The sequence below is a fragment of the Panicum virgatum genome, chromosome 3N (genome assembly GCF_016808335.1).
Source record: "Panicum virgatum strain AP13 chromosome 3N, P.virgatum_v5, whole genome shotgun sequence".
Taxonomy (NCBI): domain Eukaryota; kingdom Viridiplantae; phylum Streptophyta; class Magnoliopsida; order Poales; family Poaceae; genus Panicum; species Panicum virgatum.
In genome coordinates, this window is record NC_053147.1 from 37,977,131 (window position 1) to 37,992,676 (window position 15,546).

Genomic DNA, 15,546 nt, shown 5'->3' on the forward strand with positions numbered 1-15,546 from the left:
GTTGCCAAGCAAAATGGTCTGGACGACACTGGTACTACAGTCACCGGAGTCCACAGGCTGGGAACACAGCCACCACCTGCTCCTTTTGTTCCCTTTTAACGAGTCAAAGCTGGAGAACATTCCGATCCCCTTCCACACCAGCCGCCTGCCCGCCTCTCACCTTGACTTCTTCCACACACTCCGCCATCTCCTACCTCCCGTCGATCCTGATCCTCCATATATATCCGCCCAAACCCCGCGCACCTCAGAATCACGTACGCACTAGCACACACACCAAGCTAAGCCTGTCTTGCAGCTCATCAGTGCTCCCGATCCAACGACTCCATTAGCGCGCTCATCGCAATTCCCATCAGCGACCGCCGGCTTAAATAACAATGGCTTCTAGCAGAGCCCAGAGGAGCAGGACGACCTACGTGCCGGTGTGCCTTGCCCTGCTCCTGCTCGTCAGCCTGCGACCGTCCAGCGCGCGGCTGCTCCGGCCGACGGGGAACGGCGACGGCGCCGCCATCGATGTGGCGAGGGAGGTGAAAGATGCCGTCGTCGACAAGTACGCGCCGCTGCTCCTCTCCATGCTGCCGAGGGCGCCGGTGCCGCCGTCCGGCCCCAGTGGCGGCACGAATGATGCTCCCCGGAATTAGCAGATTAATCCAAGCACCCGCGGTGGCCGGTGGAATGAGTTCACAAGGGCCGGCCACATGGAGGTTTCACGGCAGGCTAGAGCTATTTATTGATAGTTGGTGCCTTGGTGGGAGGTTATTCGTAGAACTGATCATCTGTCGTGTCCCCGGTTATTCGTTAGAGGCTATACCGTGACTTTCATGTATAAAATACAACAGATAGCTAGGTACATACATCTATACTAGCGTAAATATATAGTATAGAGGCATACATGTTATACCTTTATTCTTTTGTTTATGCACTTTATTTTTTGAATACTTGAAAACAGATTTAGCAAATATATATATATATATGTGCAAAATCTGAGTTAGCCAAACAGATGTGAAGAACTCTACCTACAAGCAATTTCTTTTACACGTTAATGTGAATGAAAATTAAAGGCAAAATTAGCCATTGGATACTCTTCGAATATAACATTTCCCATATATAGACCACTAAAAATGAATGGTTTAGCTGGAAGACACTCTTCAAACATGTTAATTTGCTGCTGGATATTTTAGCTCTTATAATAATATTTCCTACTCAAACAGGTAAAAAAACATAATTTTAGGACAAGTATACCCCTGCCCTTCAAACCAGCACTTCACTGTAAATATTAATTAACCTGAGTTTGTGAGTTAGGAAAACAGCAGCAAAGCAAATAATAGAAAGACTTAATGAGAACATTTGAATTTTTCTTCTTGCGCTCTGGACAAATCTCAGCTACAGTCATGCAGTTTTCCATCTTTATTTTTGGAAGACAAATACCAAATCCATCCTTGGTTAACTGGACCTTACATCAAAGAATTGTTTCCCGTGAACTAGCAAGCATATCAAATAGGTAAGCAATGTGACTAATTCGGGAATTTTTTCCCGCGGATATAACTAGAGCTTTGCATGCGCCCAAACAGAAATCTAATTCCCAATGCAATTCGGTGGTAGGTCTGCTGCAGAAATATTGAAGCTTAATGGCATCCAACTCACTCTGATCTTAAAAGTCCAGCCGAAATAGCGAAAAAAAATTCCCAAATCGCAACTTGCAAGGAAAATTTGTTTCAGTAAAATGCATGGCCGGTCCTTAAACTTGTTTGGTTGTGTCATTTAGATCTCTATACTCAAAAATTGCAGATTTGGCTCTCTAAACTTAGCTTCGAGTGTCACATAGGTCCTTGTACAATCAAAATGCAGTGACATCTCATTTAAATTGATAAACCTTATTTTTTTATAGATTTAATTATAGTAAAATAAAGTAACTTAATGTGTGTATAAAATAATATTGATGGGAATGAATCCAATAAGCTTGATGATGTTATACTTTAGAGGCAATATTTTAGCTTTTTTGGTGTGCATTCTTGAAAGATTGTTCGAACTTAAATAACTAGTAGCTACACATACCAAACTCGAAAGTAGAACACCACGAATTATGAAATTAAGGGGCGACAAATTGATTAGGAAAGGAGGCAACGAAAGTAACGGGGTGCTTGAAAGCACAATTTTTTATCCTAATATACTTTATTGGTGGGATGTAATTGCGTTTTATTAGTATAGGGACCTAGATGACACCTGAAGCCAAGTTTAGGTGTTTAGATTTGCATTTCGAGAGCATATGGAGCTAAATGATACCCGAGGCTAAGTTCAGGGAGCAACATCTGCAATTTATGAGTATAGGGACATAAGTGACACAACTGAACAAGTTTAAGAACCACCATACACTTTACTCTCTTAGTTCCAAATTATAATTTGTTTGATTTTTTTATCTCAAGTTTGACCACTCGTCTTATTCAAAAATTTGTGTTAAATATCACTTCTTTTGGCTTGATTTATTAATACAAGTTCTTCAAGAATGACTTAAATTTGACTATGTTTGTATAAATTTTTTAAATAAGATCAAACTTGGAATTATAATTTTGAACGAAGGAAGTACTATATAGAATTTTCCAAGTTGAGCCCTTCTGCACGTTGGCCAAGCATAGAGGGAGCACTAAAAGCAGATGGCAACCTAATCGGTAAATTAAGGACGAGTGGGAAATCTAGGTACCAAAGCGCTCAGCTCTACTGGCATTGGCAACCTAATCGGTAAATTTAGGACGAGTTGGAAATCTAGGTACCAGAGCGCTCAGCTCCACTGGCATTGCCACGTGCCTCCTGCACTTTTGTAGAAAAGCCCTCAAAGTTGATCAAAATTATCCCATAGCCCAATTTGGTTGGAATCCATTGTAAAAGAGTTCAAAATTTTACTTTTATCTGCCTAATAAATTTACCAAGAGCTTATTTGGATCAAAGGATTTTTGAAAAAGTTTCAAAGAAACTAATCCTCTATTATGCTTATGTCACCGAGCGTTTGGAACCGAGGAATGGAGCTCTCCGTTCCTTGGAAAGGTTTCCGCTGCTTTGGAAAATGCTCAAAAAGAAACATCTAGCTCGAGCTTATTTTTTCATTGAAGCCAATGGCGGATCCAGGAATAGATCAAGGGGGGCTGAGTTTCTTCTTCCTCTCCCTTCTTTTCTTCTTCCTCCCCTTCTTCCTCATTCTTTCTTCTAAAAAATGAAGGGAGGGGGGCTCAAGGAGGGGCTCCATTGTTTGTGGGGGTCTAGGGGGGCTGGAGCCCCCCTAGACCCGCCGCTAGCTCCGCCCCTAATTGAAGCTTGATGCAATTGAAATGAGATAGAGAGAGAGAGAGAGTAAACGGAGGATTAGCACTGGTGAGGTGAGTCGGAAGAAGCAATTGGATCAAGCTGTTGACGTTGGTGCCACCAAGTTGCCGCTCTGCTTGAGCTGTGTCATCTGCCTAAGCAGCCCACCGGTGGGTGTACCTAGCTCGCTGCCCTTGACTCGATGGAGGCTCGTGCATGCTAAGATTGATGGCTCGCATGCACCTTCTCGCTTTTGTTTGCTAGCCGTCCTTTCTGCGAGTGCTAAATTTACTTAGATTGAAAGAAGAAACAACTAGTATTCTCATGTTGTTGCAGAAATGCCTTATGTTTTTTCATGGACCCAGCCCCCAGCAAACCAAACCCTACCTCCCTTCCACTTCATTCCTCTGATCCTTTCTACCCTTCTCCCTCTCTTCTCCTCGCCACTACCCATCGCTACTCGGTGACTCACGCCTACCAGCTCACCGCTGCTCGAGCATGGTCCTTAGCGATGCATGGAACATTCAATGGAATGAGCTCTTTCAATATAATTTCCTATATCATCTTGGTACTAGAATTGAATGGGTTGTTCTACCTCATGCCTTGTGCCTGTTTGTAGTTGTTGGTATTATCATGTGCTTTGGCTTAATTGTTTGGTTGTGCCTCCTTTAAAATGTACCTTTATTTTTATCATCCATATATTTATTTCTATAATTACACATATCATAGGGCGCGCAACGGCACATTGAATGTTCTAGTAGATTGGAGTAAGTGCAGCTGCTCTTTGTTGCTTTGGGGGTGGCTCCACTAGAACGGTCGACCTCCGGTAGGGGCTGCATGCCAGGAAGGGGCTGCATGAATCATTTGGGAAGGGGTTGCATCCCGATTGGTTCGTATCATTAATTATCAGTCAAGATCTACATCATCCATATAGTCGATTGTTTAAAAACCTATCAACATCGACTAACATCGCTACATCAGCCTTTTGGCCGATCAGCTATTTGATCTTTAGTTTATCAATCTTGTCAGCTGCAGGATCAAACTGACTGGCATGCCTTGAACCTCAAGAAGCTAAGGGCCGAGTTAGCAGATCTCCCAGGACGGTGTGTTGCACACGAGGAATCATCGCCAGTCGATTTTTTGCGGCAATGCAAATTGGCACGTTTGGTGGGTCACGATTAAATTGAGCCAACATGTTTAAGGACAGAAGCATTTGAAAGTTTGAAGAAAGAGCAGAAGCAATTGGTGGAGCAACATATCATTGTTCCAAAAACTTTGCTTAGATTCCTTCTTCATGACACAGCAAAGGCCAATTTAGGGAAGCCGATGCTGATGATATGGCTCGGGGGGCAACCCGATGACCAAGTATGACATTAATCTGCTGCTGAAACAAGCATGAAGGTTGTGTTTAGTTCCAAAATTTCTCTCTCCAAATTTCACTATTCACCTATCATATCAAATGTTTTACCTCATGGATGGAGCATTAAATATAGATAAATAAAAAAACTAATTGCATAGTTTTGATGTACACGACGAGACGAATCTTTTGAGTCTAGTTAGATCATGGTAGGACAACAATTACCACAAACAAACGAAAAGTGCTACAGTGTGCTATAGTGTCTGATGTGACCCTTTTTACCACCATTTTACAGATCTAAACACAGCCGAAGCCGATGGAAACATCAGATCAATCGGTTCTCAAAACAAGCAAAGAGCATATGGATGCACCAGAGTTATTGGCTATTATAGCAAGCAAAAAGCCGGTAGTTTTGCTGGAGACATTCACAACTGGAGATGAGTTTTCCTGTGACGGTGGGAACTAGTTCCTGCGGCTAGCCACCACAGAGCAAGACTAATAGCGGCGCCGACGGCCGGCTGGGAGGCACAGGGTGATAGTGGGCGGGCCCCGCCAGCTCAGCCAATGGCAGCGGACCGAGGGCTTCTCCGCCAGCTTGAGCGGGCGCGGAGCAAGACGCCCGCCTCCGTCTCTCTCCTCGTCCACACAAGCTCGCAGCCCACTTATTAGTATACTTGCTCTCACGTCAGAGAAGGGTCAGCTGTGCGCCTGACATGGCCCGCAGACCGACCGGGATTCCCCAGGCACCCGACACGGATACTGTCGCGCGCACCAGCGGAAAGATCTTGCGCGGGGTGAGGCAGGCGCAAAACAGCAGCGGCCCACGCCTACGCACCAGTGACACAGAGGGAAAAAAGGAGCGCGGAGGTTGCGCGGGCTCTTGATTTTTCCCATGACTTCTCCCCCCCCCCCCAAAGTCTCGGTTCTTCCCTCTCCCCCCTTCCGCTTCCCATTCAACATGCCGCTACTCGCTGGGCCATTCATGGCGTCTGCTCCTCCCTCCTCCACCTGCCCACCACAGCACGGAACCACCAGGTAGGTCAATCCGCCACCCAAGCCCTAAGCTGCCCCCACTGTTGTTGCCGGAGTCCTCACAGCTAGCCAGCTAGGTCATTCCGCCGCCGCCCGAAATCCCAGCCTGAGCTACGGCGCCCACCAAAGCAAATCCATCGTGCGCCGCCGACCAAGCGATGTCGTCGCCCTAGCAGCAGCCTCCTTCCACCGTGTTGCAGGGATCTGCAACCTAACCCCCTCCCCCAATCTTGCCCTCCCCCCATGTTCCCCAAATCAAAGGAAGAAGGCTTCAAGATCTGTGTCTGCTGGGGATTTTGTTTGCCGTTGTGCTCCACCACCTCTCAAGTTTCAGGCACATTTGGGGTAGGATCTGGATTGCACTCAGTTCTTGATTTGGTAGGGGAAATTGTTTTTATCTAATTTATTGTGCTATATGCGTACAGAAATTGGGGGAGAGGAAGCCTTGGCCTGACTGCATCTACTGGTGCTTCCAATGACATCCTCAACCTTGACCAAGTGATGCTGCCATCTCCCCCTGGCCACCCGTGAATCCTAGCAATCACTGGTGAGTTCTTTGCCTATCTTGTGTTAGGTAACTAAAAAACTGTGATGTTCTTTGCCTCATGGCAAATTTGATACTTTTATCTGCTCCAAATATATTTGCATAATGTGACCTAGTTGGGATTGGGCTGGAAAAATATTATATTTACTCTCATAAATAAATTATTTATCTCTATTGACTGCTTGTTGTTAAATGGGTATATAAAAAAATTGTTACTGCTACTCACTGGCGGAGCCACCACTAGGGCGAGCCAGGGCAGCCGCCCTAGGTCCCTTAGGTGAGCTCCAGAGTATATCTATTAACAGCAAAGGTAGATAGTGGCAAAAAAGGGTGGCTTCACATAACAGGTTTTGTCCATAATTTCTCGCATGCTGAAATTTGCATAAACATATTGCTGTCGTATTTCTTTGCATGTATGTGTCTCCTGAAATAGGTTGCCCTCTATCTCACTGTGGCAGCCAATTCCGCTATGCTAAGTACTCAATGAATGACAAAATGAAGAAAGGACCCATCCTTGGAGTGATTTTGAAGCAAGAATACCCTCCCATAATTGAAGGAACTGACAGAGATGGTCAGCCAGTCCTATATCAAACTCAAGGTCATTCCAAAATCTGTTCAGAAGGTATGAGGAGCAAGTTGAAAACAACCGACGCTTAACTCAACAAAAATGCAGCCTTGGCTCGACAAAATGCAGACTTGACTGATCATGTGAAGCGGACTGATCGTGTTGTTGAGGTACAATTCTATTTTGCTGCAATGTATATTTGCAACTGAAGGTCTAAAAAGTCCATGATGTTTGTACTTCTATGCTTGCAGTTCATTGCTCAAAAGGTACAGATAGAGATACCACCTGACATGCTTGAGGAAGAAGAAAATGACATGGTAAGATTGTCATGTATCATATTGTTTTTCAATGTAATTGAGACTGACTATTCAAATAGTTTTCTTGTTAACTAATTATTCAAAAATGCCTGAATGTTCTTTGTTGTCTTGTGGATATAGAGAGGGACTGGAGATGGATCCTCTCATGCTTCAGCCTACTTGAATAGTAACAGTGATGGTCATTGAGTTTCCTGGTATGTTTGGTGAAGGATGGCATCTTTTGTTCATGGTCCCATGCATTATGGCAGAAACTGCAAGTTTGAAGAGCAATGTCTTTTGTGTAGTATTCTGAATTGGAAATATTTTGGTTCGTATCCAGCAGCTCCATATTGCCTCTTCAGAGCTTGCACTGTCCTGCTGTGCATTTTGCCATCCAAGAACCTTTTAGCTTGTAGGTTTTGACATTAGTTGTCATTGTAACTTGGTATGCTAGTATGTAACTTACTATGGGTGTATGTATGTAAAGCAGCAGTGTAGCAACTTGTGTGCTGGGTGAACAAGCTTTCCAGAAACAACTTCATATATGTTCACCTTTAAATCAGATCACTGTTAACTTATCTCTTGTGTGTGTGGATGGATCTTACATGAGCTAGTGGCTTATATTGATTGATAAATTAGCTTTTCTGAGAATATCTAGTGAAATTCCTGGTACTAGGGCACTCTACAGTACTACCATCATGGAAGGTCAACTGTGTCGGCAATGTAGGCGGACGGGAGAAGATATTGGTTTCCCTGTCAGTACAAGGCCGACGGGAAAGGTTCAAACTTTCTGTGACGGTGAACCAACCGACAAGTAAAGCTTCTCCTGGCGGTTCCAAAAACAACCGACAGGAAAGTTTACCCCTGACGGTTCCAACCGTCACGGACTCCTTCCTGACAGTTTTCCGTCAGGGAAAGCTCACCTTCCCCGTCAGTCAGTCCCCGATGGAGCATCCGTGACGGAACCGTCACGGAAGACAATTTGTGACGGTGGATGTGCCTTTCCGTGACGGTTTTGTCCGTCAAGGAAAAAGTTGTCTGGTGTAGTGATTCAGGGCCCTAAAAATGATGACAGTACAGCATGATGCAATGCATCTCAATTATATCAGCATCAACCAGAAGGATTTGAAGGAACCTGTACGAACAAAAGCGAAGTGATAATTCGGCAGATGCAATTATAAGATGATGTGGGAAATATTTGGAATCAAGCCTAAGGAGAAAATCTATGAGTATCAGCAGTCGTATTCTGTGTGGTTTGATAAAGTTCCAACTTCCATACCGACACAAGATTCCAGACTTTTCAAATTTTTCAGGGCAAGGCAGTACAACTAAAGTTGAACACATCAGCCGATTCTTGGTCTAATGCGGGGAGGCATCGGCTGAACAAACTTTGGAAGTTAGATTGTTTCCATTGTCTTTAACTGGATCAGCTTTCACATGGTTTACTTCATTGTCGTCAAATTCTATCAGAAGCTGGGACGATCTGGAAAAAGCAATTTCACTAATACTTTTTTGTTAGAATCGATGAAATGAACCTTTCAGATTTACTATCGGTTGGAATCGGCTATGGAATGTATTCAAAGTTTCCATAATATTCGGAGCCGATGCCATAGTTCGAGCTTAAGTGATGAGCAATTAGCATATCATGCATTCCAAGGGCTATCAACAACTATCAAAGAAAGATTTCTCTCTCAAGAGTTCAACAGCCTAGCTCATCTAATGCAGACAGTATCAGCTCATGAAAGATGATTGCGAGAAATAGAGGAGGATCAAATTTGGAGTTATTAAGATAAGAAAGAAGCATGAGTTCTTGTTCCCCAAAATTGGATAGCCGATGAAATCTGTATCAGCTTTTGAATAGTCGATCTGCACTTATATATATTAGTGGAAGAAAAAAGCCTGAATTTCCATTGGTGGATGAAAAAAATTGAAACAATCGGCTGGTACATAGCCGATCAGCAAGGGTAAAAAGGAAAACCAACATCGACAATTGCATAATCAAGAAGACTTATCAGCTTTGCAAAGCCCAAGCTGAATATCCAGAAGTTTGAGTCATCGTCTCAGAATGAATAGCCAGAAGTTCAAGTCATCGGCTCTAAGACACAAGCACAGGATTTCAATAAAAGGTTAATTTTGAAGCATGAATTATTCGTACTCTGAAACTAGGAGGGCCTGTGTTCGCACCAAAATTTGTTAATTTTATGACTAATGGAGTATATGGAAAGGAGCCGGTGATTCGATATCAAGGAAGGACAGGATTGGTCAAAAAGCTTTATTAGCAAGGACTCTAAAAAGGGGAATTAGAGTTCATGTATCTTAATATTTCCTTTTGTTTAGATATTTCTTGTTAGGCAAGTTTTGTATGAGCTCAGGGAATAAATATATGCCCCGGCTATTTTACCAACTATCTCTCGATCAATATACAACTTTCAGCGCATCGGCACCCTATCATGAGGGTTTTCTACGACGTGTTCTCATCTTCACCCATGCTAGAAGTAGATCTATCATCTTCACTTGCGCTAGCATGGCTAGAACTTCCGCGGTTGGGTCCGATATTCTAATTGGGTCGACGCCAGGTTTGCTTATCTGGTATATCATCTCTATCTTTAATTGCATTGTGTTTAGAGATTCATCGGTTTAGTTAGGACTTTCTCAGTTAGGTCTGATCTTCTATCTTAATCGATACATCTCTACAATCGCAATGTTGTTTTAAATAGATTTGTTATACCAATCACATTAGATAGATTTATCAACTTTTCGAGATCAGATTATTAAGAGCATTCTGATACTATCTTGGTAGGTCCGATCTTCTAGATTGATTTTGATAATCAAAGTCTTCTTAAGTTGATAGATTCACGCTAATGTTTTATATGAGTGCTAGCCGATAAGTTATGCTTCCATTGGACCTCCAGCCGATGTATGCTTTAACCAATCAAGTCTCGATTTAATATTCTGTATCAATATTGACCGATTGGTTGTATCATTATTTTTCTGTCAAGATTCACATAATTCATATAGCTAATTGTTTAAAAACCTATCGACATCAGCTAATATCACTACTTCATCGTCCTTTAGGCCGATCCGCCTTTTTCTCGTAAGTGTATCAATCTTGTCAGTTGCATGATCAAACTGATGGGCACGCTTTGAACCTCAAGAAGTGAAGGACCTGCACTGGAGTTAAGAAGATCTCCTGGTGTAAGGATCACGGGGGTGTCCGACCCTAGAGGGGGAGGGGGTGAATAGGGTCGCTAATCGCTTTTTATCTTAGGGCTCAATCTATTTGCATGAGATAAACCTAATACGTCCTACACATGCTAGTTATGACTAAGGTTTATCTATGCTACTCTCTACTTACCCCTAAAAGACTTGCAACATATAGCCAATCCCAATCAAACTAACTAGGAAAGTAAAGGCACGCAAGATAGAGTAAATACGGAAACGTAATACGGTAAGTAAAGAGGTAAGGGAGAGAATATGCAAACTCCCGTGAAGACACCAAGACACACGATTTAACGTGGTTCGGTTAGGACACCAAGTCCCTCCATACGTCCACGGCCACTTGTCCAACACGAATAAGTGTGATGCCGAGTCTCTCCGCTTGATCACCGTCTTGCGTTCGCCACCAAGGCTCCCGGCAAGCAAAGGCTATGTGACCCTAAGTCACCAAGACAAGGCCACCGCCACCGTCTCTCTCGAAGCGTCACTCACGGCACCGTCTTCACTATCGGAGCTTCTCACCAAGAGGGGTCTCCTTCCCCGCACAAAGTGTCGTTGCCTCTCCACACCAAGTCGGAGGGTCACACGACGAGTACACAAGATGCTTGCCGCAGCAAGACTTCTCTCAAGGGAGCTCTCTCAAGAACTAATCCCTATTACAAGCACTAAGCACTCTCACAAGTGTGCTTAAGCCTATATGATGTACAATGAAGTTCTATGGTGGTTGGAGGTGTTCTTCAAGTATAGTAGGCTTTAGAAACTCCAGCACACTCAAATGACCCGGCCTTGGGGGTATATATAGGCAGCACAAGTAAATATAGCCGTTGGAGAAAAGCTGCCAGAAAAATACTTAACGCCGGTTAATCCGACGCACCTCCAAAGCCATCGTCGGTTCAACCGGTGATACTAAACTGCCCGCCTCAAAAACTAGCCGTTACGTGTACGGGCAATCAACCGATGCTGCGTCGGTTTAACCGGTGAGTGTAGTTGTCCTGTGAACTCTGAAAAACAAACTCTCTGGACAACTGCACTGACGTTCACCAAGACCCCATCGTCGGTTCATCCGGTGTATAGACCTTGCCTCAGCTTCTGGGTCCATTGCACCGACGTATTCAACTTTCCTAATGTCGGTTCAACCGGTGATACTAAACTTCCTGGTGTGCTCCAAGTCAATGCACCGACGTATGTAATTTTCTCAGCGTCGGTTTAACCGGTGATACTAAAGTATCTCTGTCTTGATTTCGTTGACTTGGATTTCTTCACGGTCTATTCAATTCTTGTCCTTTGGACCGAAGAGGTTTCAGGGCGCTGCCTGAGACCCACGAGGGACGGCTCCCCCTCGACCCCCGTCCGATAATCGGTTAGCGGAACCACCGTAGGGGTGGCCCTTCGGGCCTAGCTACGCCTATTTTCTCTTTGTCATCACTTGAACATAAAAGTCTGAGAATGGTCATCTTAACAATCATATTATTCCAAGTGTTGTGTTGTCTATATCAATCACCAAAATATTATATTGAAATATGACATGAGATGCCATTTTCGCTACACCTGGGCTGGTGTGTTGCGCGGGGAATCATCGACAATTGATTTTTGTGGCAACACTTATCCTTTCCACTTGCTTTCTACTAATTAAACTGAATAAAGTACTGGGTGTAGTGTTCGACAGCAAATTAAAATGTTTGAATAGTATACCACCCAATTTGGCCAACATTAAACCTGGAGATACAACATTGCATGTAAAATAATGAGGAAAATTCATAAAGTATTTTCTAACATGCATAGAATGTAAAGTCCCTCCATCATGCCACAAAATTGAACCGAAAACTCAATTTATGTACATCCAGTCTTTAATTTGTCTATGTTTTTGAAGTATTCAAAATAGTGTTCACAAATATATATCCAAGTTACACAAAAAATTCGTAAAGTATTTGCCTAACATAGAAAATATTGTCCCATACCCTCGCCCCCTAAAAATTTGAATTGAAACTCAATCTAAATGGATAAAAACTATAAATGTGATTGGAGAGTATACAAATCCAAAATCCTATGGGGGCGGGGGCAGGGTGTATGTGTTGGGGGAGGGGGGCGGAGCTCGCTGGTCAAGTGGATAAAGTTAAGTGATCATTTTTCCTTTCAATCGTCCATCCTAATTTGAATAGGCAGAAGGGAGCTCAATATTTTCTCGTCATTTTCTTTGTGTTGATCGTCCCTATAATTTTTATGCATGTATGCACTACGCCCCCGTGTCATTTCCTTCTAGAATACAAAACGTTCTTGCACGTGTAGCAATGATTGATGTCTGAAGAACTTTGGAGCAGGGGAAGGTTCCATCAATTCTATGGTACTTGGCTATTCCACTTTAAATAGTAAGAGGCTATTCCACTTTAAATAGTAAGAGGCGCCATGAGTAACCAGGAGTACAATAAGCATCACGCAGGTTTCCCTTGTCTTCATCTTATCCGTGTGGGTGAGTGCCTACTGCGACTTTTAAAAGCCATGTGGCGATATGGTTCCTCTTGATCTGGTGAGGAAGACGGCGAACCGGCGACTCCGGTGGCTTCCGACGGCGGCCGACGGGAGCAGGTTCGGCAAGATTGGAGGTGTGGGAGGTCCTAGGGTCTTCAATGTAATTTTGTGGTTTGTTAGGGGTCTTTCTACAAAATTCATGTTGTCTGTGTCCTACGCGTATTTGTACGGTTTCCTTAACATCAATACAAGTATGTCTTGATCAAAAAGGAGTACAATAAGCATCACGCAGGTTTCCCTTGCCTTTGCACGGGTCTGGCTTAGTGGCATGGTGGCGGAGGCTTCTCCGGTCTCCGCGGTCCCCTTTGAAACGAGGGCAGCTCCAATGTGTGTTTCAAAGAGGTGCTAAGAGGAGAGAGAAAAGAATAGAGAAGGTGATATACATTGAAGTGCAGGTGCTAGTTTAGCAATCTCTAGCATCAGTATGTTGTTTGGGCCCGGTGCTAGAGGAGAGAGAAGGGGGGAAGGCTGCGGCTTGTGGGCCCAGCTTCATTCATGGATAGGTGCAATAAGATGCTATACATTGGAGCAAATTTTGCTAAGCTAACAGGGATGACATGGCACGGTGTTAGCACATCCTCACGTTCCATACATTGGAGCTGCCCAGAAGCACTGTTGTGTCCTTGTTGAAGATAGGCAGATAGTTTTGTCTTCAATTTTGTTCCTAGCTTTATTTTTCTAACAATACATGGGCGTTTTTCTGTTTTTAATATAATGCATGCAGCATGAACATTTCGGTTATGAATATTTTTTTTGAATGAACGACACTCGACGAGTGTGTTTCTATTGATATAGTAGAAAAAATACAAAATTATGTCCCTGGGAGGTTATAATCAGAAAAAGAAAAGAAACACAAAAACAACACCGACGGGTTGGATTGGGCCATCAACACGCGCCGAGCACAACTCAAGTAAACAAAACTCAGGCTGGTCGGATTGGGACTTCGACGCAAACCAAACAAACTCAGACAATTGGATTGGGGCATCAACATGGCAACACAACTCCACTCGAACTGTACTCAAACAAGGCCACACCACTCCACTCAAGACGGCAACAAAGTCGAAGCAAAATCGCAGCACCCATCCGCACACCACACTCTTGTATTCGTCGAAAAACCTCGGTGTGACCCAACATTGAAAAAGAACGAAGAAGTGGACAACACCGCGCCAAGAGGGTCGCCGCCATGCAAGATCCTTCGCCGTGATGTCGCTGCAACAAAACACACCACCCGACGGACTGAACAACACCAGATCCAGGCCACTCACAGACTGCCATGCAGTCGCCGCCATTATAACACAACGCGCGGGGGTCTCGCCGCTTCCGCCGTTGGACTCCACCTCTCCCGTCTGCGCACAGGGGTCTCGCCACACCCGTCACATAACTCTGCACCCAGGATCCGTTTCAGAATTCATTGTCAGAGTGGTGAGGAAAGATGCCCCGCTCCCCTAGTCTCAATCGAACAGCCAAGCCAACGCCGCAGTTTCGACTTTGCCTCGTTGTTTACCCTCGCATCTAGCCACCGCCGCCATAGCAGCAAGTCAGGGAAGTCGCTTGCGCCGTCTTCCGACGTTGTACCGCACCAAGTGGCCACAGCCATGCTGAGCAACCCGCCGCAGTCCGCTGCAAGCCTAGTTGTCCCATGATGCCGATGCCGCAAGCGCCGTCTTCCGACGTAGTCCCACACCGCACTGACCGTTGTCAAGCAACACCAGTCCCCACGGTCCGCTGCAAGCAGACAACCAGCAACCAAGCAACAACCCCTGGCCGCCACCAGGACAGCGATCGCCTCCACGTGGGCTTAGCAACACCCTTCCAGCTTGCCAAACAGCAGAAATATCGACCCCAAGAGAAGCCACTGTAGACAAAGGACCGGCGAAGCTACACACCGAGCTGGGTCTCTAGAGACGACGCCTTCATGAAGGGCACAACGCCAAAAGCGCCGCCGTCACTCGTCCAGAGGACAGGGTTTTCACCCAGAGAACCCCGTGCAGCAGAGTTGAAACTCTAAAATGACGCCCCCAACAGGGAACGCAACGTCAAGGACGCCGCCGTCATCCCACCAGCAACGCTGGCGAGGGCTTTCGCCCGAAGTACGGCAACCCCAAGCTGCACGTGCACGGCGTGGCAAAACCGACACTAAAGCCAAGACAGCCCATCCAGGACCACGCCGCCGCCGCGCCTCCACATGCCCATGGTGACGAAATCCACCTCCACTTGGTCGCCGCAGTCGTTATTTTTTTTTTGCTAATTAGATTTGTAGAAACTTAAAATTCTTACGTTACTCTCGAAAACAATCCATGACAGTCGTCCAATATATACAGTAGTATGGGCCAGGTAGGTGGTCAAAGAGTCAACTCTCCTTTGGCCCCCACCGACATGCGGGTCTGCTGTCACATGGTGTGCAAAGTGTGCAACGTCAAACTGAGAGGCGACAAAGGGTGGACCAGGCAAAGACACAGTCAAACTGACGGTGGCACGCTGCCTCGCCTTCATTCTTCGTTTCACACACCCCACACCTCAACGGAGGCACGCCGCAGGTCACTCACGAGCTCACGAGAAGAATGAGCAAATGGAATGATCAGCACCTGCGCGCTCCACAAGGTAGCACTGTGGCAGAGTCCGGAATGGATACGTGGAAGAGTAGTAAAAAAAAAACAGAGTAGGGAGCTGGTTAGTCCTAGCTAGCTCGCTTTGGGGATCGGATCGGAGGGCACTGTGA

At 45.0% G+C, this 15,546-nt stretch overlaps 1 protein-coding gene and 1 long non-coding RNA gene across 6 annotated transcripts; both read left to right on the top strand.

Annotated features, from left to right (window-relative positions):
• The first annotated feature begins 239 nt into the window (after nucleotides 1-239).
• Nucleotides 240-1,019, top strand: LOC120665896. The gene has a single exon (XM_039945615.1). It carries the CDS (start codon nucleotides 375-377, stop codon nucleotides 636-638), a length of 264 nt encoding a protein of 87 aa, XP_039801549.1. The 5' UTR covers nucleotides 240-374; the 3' UTR covers nucleotides 639-1,019.
• Nucleotides 1,020-5,555: 4,536 nt separating this feature from the next.
• On the top strand, nucleotides 5,556-7,663 carry LOC120665897. 5 transcript variants are annotated; one of them, XR_005671424.1, is made up of 5 exons: nucleotides 5,556-5,683; nucleotides 5,754-6,025; nucleotides 6,106-6,959; nucleotides 7,041-7,106; nucleotides 7,227-7,663. It is a non-coding gene; the product is annotated as an uncharacterized LOC120665897 (long non-coding RNA). The 5 variants fall into 5 exon arrangements; XR_005671425.1 differs by having other exon boundaries at nucleotides 5,758-6,025; XR_005671427.1 differs by having other exon boundaries at nucleotides 5,562-6,025; nucleotides 6,106-6,227; nucleotides 6,658-6,959.
• Nucleotides 7,664-15,546: the final 7,883 nt, after the last annotated feature.

Coding starts and splice junctions, on each gene's coding strand:
- LOC120665896 (XM_039945615.1), top strand. CDS start 375: ATGGCTTCTAGCAGAGCCCAGAGGAGCAGGACGACCTACGTGCCGGTG.